The sequence below is a fragment of the Argiope bruennichi genome, chromosome 9 (genome assembly GCF_947563725.1).
Source record: "Argiope bruennichi chromosome 9, qqArgBrue1.1, whole genome shotgun sequence".
Taxonomy (NCBI): Eukaryota; Metazoa; Arthropoda; class Arachnida; order Araneae; family Araneidae; genus Argiope; species Argiope bruennichi.
The window spans coordinates 24,033,001-24,050,031 of NC_079159.1; the positions used below are offsets into that span (position 1 = coordinate 24,033,001).

Consider the following 17,031-nt stretch of genomic DNA (forward strand, 5'->3'; position numbering starts at 1 on the left):
ACTTATAGGTACATGTTATTTAGTCTTAACCTAGGAGGATTCTAAGAATTAAATTGCCAAATTAAAAATAAAACTTAAAAAATAATTTAGACTAAATAAATTTAAATAAAATTACATAGTATTTACTAATTGAATCTTTTACGCTTGGCTTAAATAAAGTGTAAATTAAATATGTATTTGAAAAATTTCTAAATTTTTCATAAAGAGTTACTGTTAAAGAACTATATTCCAAAATAATATTTTATCCTTATATTTGATATTTTTTGCTATATACACGAAATTTTACTTTGTAGGGGAGGAGTTTAATACAGAGTAAAAAATAATAATTTCAAAGAATCCGTGCTAAAGGTGCATAAATTTCGCTTATTTTTTCAAAAGTAAGAAAAAAAGTAAAAACGAAGCCTTCATAAAAAATTGATTTTGATATTTATATTTAAGAATTTAATCTTTGCTCATTTTTTGTAATAATTATCTCTTTAATTGTTTCTCAACTTCGTTATAATGATTCTAACCAAAATCATTAAATTTTGCGAAAGAAAATCTGTCTGTGGATTCTCCGAATTTTTTTTATATTATAAAAAGAATTGCTAGCTTCTTTTTTTCCCACTACTTCACCGTGAAAACAGTCGGACGCATTAGCTCTGTCACTGTAAACAGAGTTTCTTCTTTGTTTTTAATCAACTTCCGGCAATCCATGCGAAGGTTATCTTCCTGTTGCTGTTGTTCTAGCTAACGCTATTCATTGTCACTTAATTGCAATTAAAAGTCTTTGTAGATAATTACAAGAATGTGTTGGTGATTAGTTTTAATTAAAGGTGAAAGTGCGTGTGGTGGAATTTCCTCGGCCACAGTAATGGAACTTTAGCTATTTGGATTAGTAACCCTACTTAGAATTGAAAACAGAGTGTGAAATCTAATTTTCTCGTACGTAAAAAAAGAAATATAATCGAATAATCTGCAATAACAAGAGACCTTATTAGCGTTGTACATTATTAAATGTTCGTAAATTTTATAGCTGAAGTAAATAGATGGAGATATTTTTTTTAATCTTCATTAGAGGTTTAAAACAAATAATATTATGGGAACATGCGATTCATTTAATGAAAGTATAATAGTTCTCTTTTCTCAACAACTTCCGCAAATTCATTTAGAGATATTATATATCCAATTAAAAATCATTTCATCGTAAGTTCAAGAGAAAAAATGTAGGTAAGTGTTTGTGACGAATGTTTTGAAAGCGCGTTTCAAATGCGTTTTTTGATTTGAATTGTTTTATTAAATTTAATATTTTAAAAAATGAACACGCATAATATAGTAAAATTTCTATATTAGTTAATATTAATTAATATAGAAATTCATAGAGATGTTTTGACTAATCAATTTTTCCTAAAGCAAGTAAAATTAAACAAACAATTTTGAAAATACCATTCTTTTTTATGTGTATTTGTGTAAAAATTTAAAAAATTAGACTAAATATCTAACTAATATTTTCAATTACAATAAGCAATATAAATGTACTCTAGTTAAATGTTTTGGTATGATGTTATTTTAAACAAATTTTCAAACTGTTTTATAATTGGTGTAAGGTAAAATAAAGTTTTTCACCAATGAAAATACTCCTATAAAACACTAAAATTCACAAAGCAACAAAATGTTCTTGATTAATCTAGAAAATTCCGATTTTTGCCTTTTAGTTCCCCTTGAAAAATTATCCTGGATTCTCCTCGTTTTAGAATTTACATGCCCCTTGGTGTCCTGATTTATGCTTGAACATAAATAGCTCTTATTAAGACATTAAAAATATTCAAGAGCATTTTTCTGAGGATTTTAGCATCTAACCAAAGAAATTAGACAATATCGTAAAGGGAAAGTGACTAAACATCATTCTTAACTGATAAAATCTCGATATTCAATTCGTTATCCTGTCTGAAAGCTTTTCCATCCAACATCATGAGTGGCACAGATTGAAGACAGATATCCAAAGTCAATGTTTCGTTAGGAGTTTATGTAGATCAAGAATCTCTGTTGCAATTTTTCAGTCTACATGCTATTCATTTCAGTAAATATTTTGTTTTATTTTGCTCTTATTTTAACAAAATAAGGATACATTTCTGTCTTCAACAAAATTATACAAAAGTATTATGTCATTTATATTTGTATTAAATTATTAACAAAAATAGTTTTTAAAATAACACCCCATTTCGTTATTTTAAAATATTTTAAAATTGAAATAAATTATTGTTTCGACAATATTATATTACAAATTATTTTGTTTTTTATTGATCCATAGCATGACAGTAGGGAAAGCTTTTTTTATATAATCTTTAACGATATAAAATGTATTTATTCATTATGGAATACAAACAAATTTTTCCCTGATGGATTTTTTTTTTTTATTTTCATTTTTTCCTATAAACTATACATACATCTTTCAAAGTTTTGCTCCGAAACAAAAATATGTGTTCATATTTACCAAAAAAAGTTACTTTAAAAAAGGTTTATTTAATAGAAGAAGAATTTTATTTTACCAGTATGCTTAATGTTTTATAGCCTTTGCAACATCCAGATCTGGCAATGCATTTTTCATTAGTTCGAAGTATAGTTTCCTATTTAAGCGATAGATGGCGCTGTACCTCAATTGAGTTTAGATACATTTCGCCGTGATTCCGTGCCGGATAAGTTTCTGCTTTGATACGAAAAGCTCAGAGCAAACCGAGCATTTGCGTAGGAAGGTCGTGAAACACGCGATGTTTCGATAGAGCTAGCGCTGCATTTTAAAAACAAAATTCAAAATATTCTGAAGCATTTTATATTTCCTCGGAATTTGTGGAACAGAATTATGTGAGTGAACAAGGCTTTAAAATTGTGTCCTTTTTCATAAGGCTGCTCTCGAATGGTGACCGGCATGCAAGGATTAGATTTTGTATGGATTTAAGAATATTTCCTGTTCTGGTTTGATTCGATTGTTTTCGAATTAAATTGCAGAGCAATGAAATCAGCTGCTACGCATAAGGCTGCTCTTCACAGCACCCCTGTTTCGGCTACTTCTCCCTTGTCGCACATACCTTTGCCTCGGAGGTAAGTGTTAGTTCATGTTTGTAAACAAACGCGGAAAAGGAATTGTTTGTTTCGGTTTCGGAAAGGAGGGGGGGGGGAGTAATGAAAATGCAGTCATAACAGCATTTCTTTTTTTAACAAAATGAAATTTCTATCATTATAAAAAAGAAATAATGTATTTTAATTGTATTCTTCCATACTGTATTTATTATGGAAACAAAAAAATAAAAAGGCTTTTTGTATGGTTGTTTTATATTTAAGTGGGATTTTTTTAAAACTTTTATCTTTCGTTGTATGTATATGAATCCCATATACCATTAATATTATAAAATGCATTTTGGCCAATTTATTACATTTTTGTTCTGCTTAATAAAAAGTAAAGGAATTCATTGACATCAAGTTTAATTTTTTAAATCTGGAATTTACTATGTAAAGACATTTAATTATTAATAAAAGTTTTATGTCTAAGGCTTATATCGAATTGTATCAGTTCTTTTCTGCATGCTTTGCCTTTAATAAGCGTATGAAAAATGCATGATGAATTATTCAAATTATATTTCGCAAATAAATTTCCTGTTTTAATACAAGATTTTCTACAATATTGTTAGGTTCAATTCAAGATATTGTGCAGCAATATAAAGCAAATTAATCAATCAGAATATAAAGTAACACCATGGAGGCATTATACTTTTTCAAAAATTAAATATTAAATATTTGCGTATAAAAAGATTTAGTGAAATAAAATTGTAACGATAAGCTGCTCCGTGATCACTACTTGTATGAATTTAATTTATATTTCTAAAATGTGTATTCACCAGCAACAACTTTCTTTACTTTCTACGCATATAAATTACAAACATTTATATTTCATATTTAATTAACGGTAAAAATAAAAAATAAAATAATTATTCGGAATGTTCATTGTTGTTAATTATCCCTGAATACTTACTGCTTTTGTGTTTATGTATAATCTTTTTTTAATTAAATGTTTTTAAACCGGTATGGAAAATAAGGAATTTATTCTCGTTCCTTGCTAGATAAATTGTAGTATCTTTACATTTTTATGTTAGTCCAACTAAAAAAGGAAATATTTAAATTTCGAATAATCAATTCTGATGGATTTATATAGAAAGATAACATGTGTTATTCTCTTCTCATTTATCATTACTCGATTTCCTTCTCTCTTAAAGACACGTTGTAAGAATAGACGCGGGAATATATATGACAGAGAAGGAAAAAAAGAAAGAAAAGAATATCTTGCCTGTTCTTCCTAATTCGGCCCAATCCAACCCAACTATCCATCACAGGCGCTAAAGATCGAAATAATATCCGCGATATCCATCACTTAGAGAGGAAGGGCAGAAGTTTTAGGATAATTCTTTTCTTCCGAATGAGATGGGATAGATTTATTCGCGGAATACGAGGAGAAGAAACGGATTGTGTTACTTGACGGCAGGCATCGGGTGTCTTGACTTCTGGGAGGTGTATTTTGGAATGAGATGCTGCTGCATTCTGCTCTGGAGTAATTTGGGAGAAAGAGAGAAAGGATGGATGGATGATGACACATATGAGGGGGAGGGAGGATGTGATGGAAATCTATGCGGTGTTGTATGAGGCTGAGCAGCTGACCGGTGGATACCTGGTTCGTGGTTAATATCAATAAATGGTTTGCGTTGCTTTGATAAGAGAATGGTGTAAAGGGTACTGCTGCGGAAGTAATTAGATTGTGTGAATTGCCTGATGGTACTGGATATGTATAGAATAAGAGGGGAGGAAGGGGGTAAGTGGATAGAATAAAGTTGAATTAGTGGATTTAAACACATGACTCTGATTACTTAAGCTGGATTATTAATCATTCATCTTCTTGTCTTTGATTCATCGGTGTATAATTGGACTGGCAGGCCTTTTATTTTCTGAATCTTAAAAGAAAAAAAAAACTAAAGTGATGTTGTGTATATAATTAATCTTTTCTTGGCAGACAAAAATGAAATAATTGAATTAGAAATAAGTGAGGTTTCATTTTTACTTAAAATATATGATATTTTGCGTAAATTCTACAATTTTTTAGACAAAAACTTCAAATATTTGATAGAGAACCTTATGAATAATGAATATTAAATTTCATTACGATTACTTTTATAATAATTACGATTATTTTATAATAATTTCATGCTTATATCTGTAACATTTTTCGCTTAAATTTAAATTATTCAAATGCTTTCATTTTCATTGCTTTGAAAACTCATAATTGCATGTTTGTATTCATTAAAAGCGTTTATTCAAGCATTATAATTATCTATTTACATTGACTGATCAAAACATTCGAATTACCACTCCTTTAAATTTCAATCATTCGTGAAGAAGATATTCTGACTTTATAAATGGAATTGGCTATTTAAAAGCTTTCTCCAAAGTTAAAATTCGCCTGTTTATGAAAAAACAAACATTTTAGTAATATTGGAACACGGCATGCTTGTGGACGCCAGAAGAGCCGGTTCCGGTTTGACAGCTAAGCCAAAAAACTTGGAACAAAAAGTGGAATAACGGGCGGAAATCACTTATGAACGAAAGAAAGGACAAATGACTGGCACGCATTGGTGTGAAGTTGCAGAAGCCTTACTTTGCAACTAATTTCTATAGAAAGCACAACTATGGATAATCGATCACAAGGCATGATCATCTTTCTCCCAGGCGGATTTAATGGCGAATTACTAAAAAGTGGCTCTCATTAGCTAAAGAACACCGGCATTTTATTTAGATGAATACACAAAATCTGACAAAGTGCGATAAACCAGATTTCTTATTCATGCTGATTTTAAAGTGATATATGGATAATATAGGAAGATATGCTCCCAGATCCAAACAAATACCATCGATTCTGATGTGTTCATTAGCAAGGGCTTATATTCTTCTTTAAAGATTTCAGAAACTGATAGTACTTAGAAGTCCAGAGAAGATGCATACTTAGTAGTGGGTCTGATTTTCCTAATTTTGATCTTTCACGCTCATTGAGGATTATTGTAAATCATAAATGTATACTTTTGTGATTCCTTTTAACCCTTTATTAATCGAATTATTTTACCGTCCATTTTTACAATTTTATATTTGCTCGTTTTAATAAATTAAAGTAACTTATTTAATTTATTTAATAATTAAAGGTATTTTTTTTAATTTCTGCTTTTAACTGATACACACTTCATGCTGCCGGTTCCTGCTCTTCGTTTTCTTTTGAATATCGTCAAAAAATAGTCAGTTTATGAAATATCAGCTTGATTCAAATATTAAGTACCGTTGGGATATAAAGGGTTAAATAAAATTACACCTTTAAGTAAAGTATCTTTTATGATCTGAGCAAGCATTTTTATTTTTATATTGCAATTAGATATATAATTATTTTATGAACACACTTAAAATAGAACTGTGTCGTCTACAGCTGATTTATTTTTTATTCCAATAGATTTGGTCATAAATTAACGAAATAAATTCAGTTATAATTAAAAATTAATATTTTAAGCGTTTTGGAAAATAATCAGTTTTATTAGTAAAAAATTATGCTTACGGAATAACATGCATTACTTTAAAATCTTTGTTATTTTAATACTTGTCCATTATGAGATATATTTTAATACCAATGTAAAAAAAAGAGACAAATTTTTGGAATTTCATTAAAAACAAACTTATTCATCCCTGCATTTCACGAAAGACGTGACTTATCTTTATATTTCCTTTCCTAAATAAGTAAATACCGGCTGTTTATTTGTTCCTCTCCTCTTATCAGTGAAAGTATTCTTTATGTGTTATCTTAATGCAACCAAGCATTTCGGAAATAAACTTTCTAAAATTACTCTAAAGCTATGTTCCTCTCTTATCGAATAAACACTGCTAATTTGTAAACATTTGCAAGAAGGAAAAAAAAGTGGAATAAATAGTCGAAATACAACCAATAATAATAATAAAAAAAAGATCGCGTAGGTCGCTGAAAAACCGCGTGGGATGGTCACTTACCAGCGAAATGCTGTGCTTCAATTCTTCATCTCGATATTTTTTTTTTTCTTTCTTTCCCCCAAATGCTTTCCTTTCGCGAGATTTCTTTGTAGCATCGTTAGTATCCCATCTGATTGATTTCTTGAGTAATTAAAAATTCGATTAGATTCTTTCGATCGTGGTTGCTTTAAGTGCTTTTTCGGGTATTTGTTTAGGCAGTTTTTTTTTTTTCATTGAGAGATTTCTTTGGGTCATAAGGATTTGTAGATTTATCTTATGGGTACATCTTGTGAAATAGAAAAGAAAATCCTGTAAGAACCAGGTTATTGTGTGAGCGTAAAAAAGTTCAAGGTATCCTGGGATTCTAATATCAAAATAGTTTTCTATTTTATGAAATTAAACATTTTTGATAAACATATCTGAAATTTTATTTTGAAAAATCTTTACATTTCTATATTTTTCGACTGTTTTGAAAGAATGTTTCGATTAAATTTTTTAGCGCTAGTAATTTTTAAATTGATATTCATTTGGGTTTGTTTTTTTTATTATTTTTTTTAAATCTTGAATGTCGACTAATAAAATGAATAAATCAATGAATAAAAATAAAATCACAATAAAAAGTTTTATTTTTATTTCCATACCTTGTTTTTACAAAGATGCATTTTAAATTCAAAATTGAAGCATTTAAGTAAGAGATAATTTTGTTTGTAATAAATAATTTATTATGATTTGTTTTTGTATAAATATTTTATATAAATGTTTGTTTTTAACTAAATGTTTTAAGTGTGTACTTTATTAAAAGGAAAACGTCTTTCTCTTTTTTTGTGAGCCATTAAGAATTTTGTCATCAATTGAAATTGGTCTATCTGAATATACAATGAGGAATTTATTCTTTTTTATGATTATCTTGTGAAACAGTTCTAATATAGCTCATTCTATTTCATTTTTTTTAAATTCTATTTTCTGAAAGCTAATTTCTCAATTATATACATTTATCTTATTATATTAACTATAAAATAGAATAATATTATAATAGATTTAATTAATTAATTTTAATGTGATTAAAATAACAAATGTTGCATTAAAACTTACTTTTGCTTTTTAAACAAAATGATGCAATTCTTAGTAATTAACTTGTATGTAATTACTAATTATTAATTTACTTTACTGCACCGTAAGTAAAAACGATATATTGTGCTTACATTATATTGTTCAATATTCGCAATGCCACACTTGATATCTAATATATAAAATTCTCGTGTCACAGTTTTCGTTGCCATACTCCTCCGTAACGGCTTGACCGATTTTGATGAAATTTTTTGTGCTTATCCGGTATCTATGAGAATCGGCCAACATCTATTTTTCATCCCCCTAAATGTTAGGGGTAGTCCATTATTAATTAAAAACTAACTTTCCGGCCAAAAAAATCTTCCATTTTTCCCAACGCCAACTTTTCCGCCAAAAAAATCTTCCATTTTCCCCATCGCCAAATAAGTAAGGCATCAGTTGTTTTTTTCTCCCAACAGTAATTAGGCTAGGGTTAACATTTTTCGACGGATTATTTCAAACGATTCTGTTTATTTTCTTAATGTTTTATGCATTTAAAATTAAACATTGTTAATTAATCCATGTTTCACATTCATTCTGAAGTACTTTTGAATTAAAATAACACAGAATAAAGGAAATTAAAAATGTCTAATCTGCATAGCGTTACCCCAACTGGCGTAGAAAAATTTACGCATTTGCGTTGACGTAACTGGCGAAGAAAATCCACGCATGCGCATTGTTCTGATTGTTGGCATGACAACCAACGGGCGATTTAAATTATTTTTAGGTTAGTTGCATGCTTTTGTAAGTAAAATGTATTTATGTTAGTTATATATTTTTTGTATATGCTTATAGTTTTAAGTACATCGTTTTTTAAGTAGATTTTTTTAAACCTGTTTTCGACCGATTATTTTAAATGATTCATTTTATTTTCTTAGTGTTTGATGCATTTAAAATTAAACATTGTTAATGAATCGATCTGTTCATGATGAATCTGAGAAATTTTTGTTGACAAATTCTTGAGATATTACATAAATTAAGAAAGATATTCTTTAGTGACCATAAAGTTTAAACGCTCAGTGACTCTATTATCAGTAATCATATTATTAAAAAAAATTCTTTGTTTCAGTAAAAAATATTATATTAATTGCAGATTAATCATTTACACTGTAATTTAAAGCATAATTTCTACGAGGGGTAACAGAAAATTAGAGAGATATATATCACGCAATAACTGAAGGCCTTTATAATATTATGAGTGAATTATATGACTATCAAAATTTGAAGTTTTAAAATATTTTGCTGAAGAATCTATTAAAGTTGGAATTGCGTAAAATGTTTAATGGTACGACCGAAGTTTTATCCCCTGCTTGGCGAAATTTTTAAAAATCGCCAACAACGGCCTTGCGAAATGTTCAAAAGCAAAGAAGCAGATGTTCAATTATAGTGCATAATAAAGATTGCCAGCTTTGGTGCGTTATCGCAACTTGGCGAAGAAGGGGGTTAAACTCCGGTTAAACCTATTTAATTATTAAAATTTAAACGAACATTAAGATTGGCGAACCGGCTGGTCGCCAAAGGCGGCTAGTACATATATAATTTTATAATAAAATAAAAATATGGAAACATAATTGCAAAGTATTTTGTGCTTCTTAGAAATTCGTAGCTATTTTCTTAATCGATATTCGTAAAATTAAGTCTCACTATTAACTTTTCATAATTTTTATTATTAAATTTAATTATTGGTATATATTAATTGAAAATATGTCACAACAATGAAATGGTATTTGAGCTATTTATATACATGTTGGATTCACTATTTTGAGAAATTTCATTCTATATCATTTATTTATTTAATCAATGTTCGGATTATCAAGAGTATAAGATATATAAAAAAATATTTGGATACATGAGTATAAGATGATTATTATCGCATCAAATGTTAATTGGTGTATGCAAAGAAGATTCGGATGATTAATAATTAATGAAGAATGCTAAATGTTTTAAAATTTTTCACAATGTTCTTATAAATTTATTAATTACTTTATTACTTATTATATAATTTCAGTATAGCAGTTTGGATATAAATATTTAATTGAAAGCATTTTTTATGGTAAAATCTGATTTTGCATTTGAGATTTATATTTTAATTCGCATTTCCAGGATAATGAAAATAATTCTTAAAAGTAAAACCCTAAAATACAATGGATTTTTTTCAAATATCAGTAAAATTTCTTGAATTAAAATTTCTTAAAATTTAAATTAGAACATTAAACTTTCGTTGTATTTTTATGTATGCAGCTCCATTTCATTGAACTGTTATAAATATAAAAAAACAACTTTTCCTTAAAAGACATTAAAAAATAATTTAATTATCTTTTACAATTTCAAATATCAAAATTTTTATTTTCCTAAATCCGTACATCAAAACAAAAATCTCTAGTGTTTACATATAAAATACTCTTCCTCTGGTCGTACATTTTCTTCAGTTCCGAAGACTAGAGTGTATCTGATGACTTTTGGAATGCGTCCTTATTTTATTGTTGAGGATGTAGGATTTTATGTCCACACGTGGAGAGAACATTTGGTACTTCAAATCGTATGGGATTTGTCAAAATGCCATCATCAATCAGAATCGGCTGAAAAGCATCGAAGGTAAAAAGCAGGTAGAAAAAAAATTTACCATCTACCGCTGCTCCTTGAACCTTTCCATTCCAAGCAATGCAGGAAGTGAAAGACCTCAATGTGGTTGACCTTGAAGTGATTTATTTTTTCGATAACCGTGAATTCCAATCTGGCGAATTATTATTATTTCTTTTTTATTATTATCATTCTCATTTTCTATCTCCCAAGAGTAATTGAATTTCAGGTTTTATTATTTTGAATTTCATTTAAGCGAATGGTTAAAATTACGGTTTTTGGATACCTCGGATTGAAAGTGAAATCGAATTTTCGAATGTTTTCGGGAACCGGTTCATGGATGGCTGCCATTATCTCCATCGCAATTAAACGTCAAACGATATTTTTTTTTCCCTTGTCTTCCCCTCCCCTTTCTCTCTCACACTTCAATGGATGGGAAGATTTCTTGACCTTTATTCGTGACTCATCTGCCAGTTGCTTGAGATACTTTGAATGTTTTCTCTATCTCTATGTCAGTTATTTTACCAAATAACAATGTTTTCATTTCTATAATAATGAGAGATAGGTATAAAAAAATATTAGAACAGTCCGTTTTCTATCGTCTGCTATTTCTTTCTTTCATGAACAACTTATTTTTTAATTCATGGCACAACAATACTATATTGTAATAGGTAATTCCTGTTGTTATTTGCTATTATTCATTTATACCAAAAAGATATTTTTATGAAAAAAAATTGGTCACAAACATCAATTTTAATAATTTTTTATCACAATGTTAATATCTTGCTTACTGTTATTATAATATGTATTTATTTACATTTTATATTGCATGAATTGCTGAATTTATTCACTTTATTTTAAATTTTTTACTTTACTTTATTATTTTAACCGGCAAATTGATATCTGCTTTCTGATCTAAATAATTTATATATTACAATTAAATATCATATATTTACCCTCTAATATAAAATGGAGTTTTACATTTTCTGTGTAAAATTATAGGTTAGTCTTAATTGTAATTTACAGACAATGTTTGTCGATATTATGAACTATTTGCGAATACTTATGAATAATATTTTCGAGATGAAGTTAATTTCTATTTATGTGATTCATTACGATGGTTTCATTCACGTAATTAAATTAAATAAACGAGATAGAAATTGCACATTATTTCTTTCAATAATGAGCAAGAAGGTTAATTCTTTCTGTAATTCTGTAGTTCTTTCTTCTCGAGTTTCAACTTTTCACTTTACCTTATTTGTATGAATTCAAATGCACATTTCTATCAAAAATTATTATTCGATATTTTTAAAAATTAAATATGAGGAATTATTTTAGATGGAAATTTACATTTGCTCGCTAAATTCATAGAACAAAATAACATAATCTGTTTCACTTTACGCATCTTCTAAATAAAACGCAGATTAAAACTGCGCATTTTGCAATTTACTTGATTAATCTTAATGTAATGTCTAAACGAGCATCTCATTAGTTGTTCTAATCGCCGACTTCTTATTTACTGCTCACGGGAGTTAGGTTTACAAGTTCTTTGCTAAAACCTCCTTAGGAGGGTGCCCTACTCAATGGAAGTGTAAAGTAATGAAGTGCTTAAAAGCATTATTTTTGGGAAAGCACTAAAGCTGATTAGAATTTCAGCGACCTTGGATAACAGAATAAGAAGATTTAGATGACTACTTTTCACTTTCCGAGAACCGAAGATTAAATCATCCAGCTGGGTGTTTAAGTTCTCTGAAAGAGGCTTCATATACTTTTACCTGCTAAATGATTTATTTCGTATGTTCATAAGCTTATACGGAATGGAATTTGTAAGCTCGTGTAATCGCTTTACAGGAAATAGGATAGAAAATACAGGTAAACGACGCACTCTCATTTAATTTGCAATACTAAGTATAATTGTGTTACCTTAAAGGCTTTGAATTTGCGTAAAGGTATAAATTAATTTAACTTTAGGACACATGTTTGTGTAATGTATTTTAGGAAATTGTCACTTAATTCAGAAATATCTCACGAGCATAAAATGTGGAAATTAACATATGTATTAAAATGATTAATTTTCGAAATCAAATTACTATTTAATTAAAATAAATACATTTTGCATGCTGTTATTCTTTCCTCTGACTTTAATGGTATTAAACGATTTTGGGTATGCCGGCCTTCGTAAATTAGATAAGGTTTATTATTCATAGAATTTTTTAAAGATACAATGTAAAATTTTATCACATTTCTATTCTTTAGTTCTGCTAAATTCTTTGTAAATTTTAATGATAATAAATTGACCAAATTTCTTTTCTGGTCTTAAATTTTAGTTATAGTTTTTTAGTTATCGTATTATTTTCTCTATCTGTTATTGAAGCTTATCATTTATTATTTTCATACTTGGTGCATTTTTAAATTTATAAAAGACTTCCTTCCTATTAGTATAATCAACGGAAATTTATTATCTTAAGAATTCGTGATAGCTTTTGACAACATTTGTTTTTTACTCTTATGTCATTCTGATTTCTGTTTATATTTCCTCTCTTTATATCATTATGGTCTGTGTTGTTGCCATTGTCAAATAAATGTTCCAATAAACAATACACGTTTGTTTCATAAAATAATGCGTATTATTTATTGGACCATCAAATCGACAGGTGACTGCTAAAGTCAATACACTCTACCAGCGAACAAATCAAAGTAAATTGCGTTACCAAGTGTCATAAATATTTTTTCAACTGGATAAAATAAACTCCTTTCAGGATGTAACCTGAAAGCTTTACGCAAGATACTCAGAAATGCGTTTGATCATTAAAATTATGGATCTTTATTTCAATCTTTCTTATGCTTTTTTTTTAGCATGAGAATTTTAAAGTAGAAATTTTTATATAAAGCACATTTTATATAAAATTGTTAAAATAAATATCCGACAAAATATCAATCAATTACTTATATTATCTTAAATTATAAATTATTATTAATTGAATTAATAATTATAAATTATTAATTCAAGTGCCAGCGTAATATCATAATTTTAATGAATCATTTATTTTATGGTATTTTAAACTTATATAGGAATGTAATTAAAAATTAATTATTTGAAGTTTGGTTGGGATTTATGTATTGTATGTTCTCATTCGTTTTTTAACTTTGAACTCATTTAAAATTTTTCATCGATTATAATATTTATAACGTTATTGTTTAAACTACTTTATTTTCCAATAACTCTTTTCATTGAAGAAAGCAAACTGCAAATAGGTCACTCATTCATCGTCAAATCTCTGCCGAAGAAACAAATTCCAGAAAAATCCATAAAATTCGTCTTGACACATAATTTGATAAATCATTTCAAAGTGATGAAAATACATACTGAAACAAAGCTATAAATTGGATACATTTTTATAAGTATCCTTTGTGTTTGCAGGATGTAGCGCAGAAAACATCACATTTTCATTTTCCCCCATCCAAATAGCATTGTCCATCATCAGACTATCGAAGTACGTATAATCAGAAGTTATGACAATCTTCAAGTCAAATTTTCATGCTAGTTTTCTCATGAGGTCACTCACTTCTCATGTGAACAATGGCCAATTTTTCAACTGTATGAGGTCAACAGTCAGACAAATTCATCATCTTTTAGTTATGTTGTTCAGGTGTTTCATTCACCAATAAAAACTAACTTTCTCCAACAGTTGATACAATAAGTTGTCGGAAAGCACATGAGAAATAATCTTTAGTCTTTATATTAGGACATACATCTGTATAAATGCTAAATATGCAAGAAAAAATATTTTTATAAGCATATTTGAAGACTTTTTTCCGCGGTAATTTCAAATATAAAAGCTTGCCGTCAAATTAACATATTTTTACAGAAACTTAATAAACGGTTTCATTGTTCTTAATTGCATTGTTATAATAAGAGAATTGTGAAAGCTTCATTTTGTCTTTCATAATCATTTTATAAAAGTAATTATAACAAAAATTTGTATATGAAAACATTTTAAATCAAAGAACGGTTTGTCTATCTGATAGCGTGAATCAAAAATCAAACAAACTTTTCAAGTTAATATACATACTTATGTTGGTGACTTACCGATGATGATTTTTTTTCACTTCATGAGTAACCATAATTTTTCGTTTAAAAAAATACGAAATTCATACTATACCTATGCTAAAACCTGTCTAAAAAGTTCTGCTATTCTTTTAACTTATACCACTATTTCGCAAAACTGATTTGTTGAATACACATAGTAGTTTTACACGTAGAATTTACTTTTAGAAATGGAGATTTCTAATGTTTATTTTCTCTGGTTCTGTTTGATTGTAATTTCGTTTTAACTATGTGGGGAAAGTACATGTTAATTTTGAGCAGTTTGTCTGGTAAACGACATTGTAAACTTTGAAGCTGAGGAAACCATAGAAGAAAATTTCTTCTCAATGTAAATGAAAATGTAAATTTTTAAAACTTAATTCCTAGTGTTTACATTTACCTCTTCTTCTGTGTAACTCTTCTTCAGCGTAAAGTTGTGATAACAACAACAATTTTTTTGTTGTCTTTCTGCATTCGGTGGGAAACTCTAGTATGCATACCGGTAAAGCATTCAGTTCTATAAACAAACAATGGAAAACTGATATAGTCATTGTTAAACGGATCATTAACCTGTACAAACAAATCGCTGATTATGTGATTCTTTCTTCTCGTGAGCAAAAAAAGGATTTGTTCCCAAAACAACACAGTAATTCTTTCTCCATTCAGACCTTATTGATATTGTTGTCTTCATAAGCTTCTTGAAACATCGTGAAAATTATCTTCGGGAATCTTTCGGTTCTTATTTGTTAAGGTTATTTTTTAATTAAAAACAATGGATGAGTTCTTGAAAATGTTAATGATATACGATAATGTTTGAGAGTAATGATTTTTTTTTCTTGATAAACTTTGAAAAGAACAGTAAATACCTTATAATTTGAATAGCAATTTTTTTTTGTTTTACTTAATCTTGCTTTGTTTAATTCTTATTTGAGTATTTCACTTAACTTTATTTTCTAGAACGGTTTAATGTGTAATGAAATGCGTTATTACTGATTAGCATTTTCGATTAGTATGAGTTAGTGAACTAAAAATTTTTGGAATTTTCCTTCAATATTTGTAATTAATTTTTTACATTAAATTTAATCAAAAAATAAAAAAGAAAAAAAATTCTTTTATCGTATTGTATCGTATTATTCTAGGTATTAATAATAACAATGCTCATAATGTATTATCTTTTTTTTCATATTTTTCTGAAAATTAAGTTATTTTAAAAATCATTTTTAAAATAATTTTATTTTTAAATTTAATTCATTCAAAATCTCATTTCCTTATAATAACCTTTCTCTGCATTTCAGAATTTGGTAATTCTTTCAAGAAAGGAAGTATCTGTCGTTAGTTCGTATTTTTGTTTCATTGCTCATTCAAACATGCTTCCTGAAGAAAAATAAAATATATATGAATTTCAATCGAGACATTTAATCCGGCCGATTAAAATTTAAAATTGATGTCAGAGGAAACTAGGTTATTTTATAACTTGCAATCAGAAATTCTAATAAGTGAAAAAATGTCAATTATTAGTCAGTCAGAAATTTAACTGCATTCAAATTGTTTAAGGAATAATTTGAATGTGTTTTCATTCCTAATAATGATATGTCTTAGTTCTACTAGTCTTGTTTCTACTTGAGATATTCTTACACTTGGTAAGGTGAATGCGTTTAACACTCAGTTGTATTCTTATTTCCAAAATGTTTCTTCTTTCTTTTATTCTTTTTTTTGTGATAATCCGTTTTCTTTGTAATTGCTGAGCAGATAAATTAAATTTAAATTTGATTAATTTAGGACAGTAAAAGTTGAGAAGATTAAGAAACATTCTAGTGATCTCTTTTCAGTGATATTTGAGATTTGAAATTTGGTCAATATGTAAACATTCGGATTATTTTACCTCTTTTTATTTGTAATTAAACATAAAGCATTTTTATCCGGCTTTTCCTGGGTCTTTTCCAGGTCTTTATAAGTCTGTTCGTAACATTATTGTAATTTATTCTGAAGGTTACTAATTTGACATGATTTTAGTAATGGTGTATTTTACGTTATTCTATGTTTTTTGTTTAAAAATTTCATTCTTTTATCCGAAATGGAAATCTCTTCTTTAATGACTGTTTTCAAAATTTCTGGATTAAGATATTTAAAATCTGATTGTAAGAGCGATTCAAGCGATATTTCTAACCATTTCATAAATTTCTAATTAAAATTTCAATAAAACGGATTTCTAAAAT

The 17,031-nt window shown here is 27.8% G+C and overlaps 1 protein-coding gene across 3 annotated transcripts in view; it reads left to right on the forward strand.

The window, feature by feature from the left end:
• Nucleotides 1–17,031, forward strand: part of LOC129983723 (uncharacterized) — a 460,651-nt gene that overhangs the window by 221,399 nt on the left and 222,221 nt on the right. The window contains exon 1 of one of the 3 annotated variants that reach the window (XM_056093320.1): nucleotides 2,720–3,078. The exons of the other annotated variants lie outside the window; for them this stretch is intronic. Within the exon in view, the coding sequence (XP_055949295.1) occupies nucleotides 2,990–3,078 (89 nt within the window). The 5' untranslated portion in view covers nucleotides 2,720–2,989. Of the gene's footprint in view, nucleotides 1–2,719; nucleotides 3,079–17,031 lie in introns of those variants that run through there. 3 annotated transcript variants of the gene reach the window in all.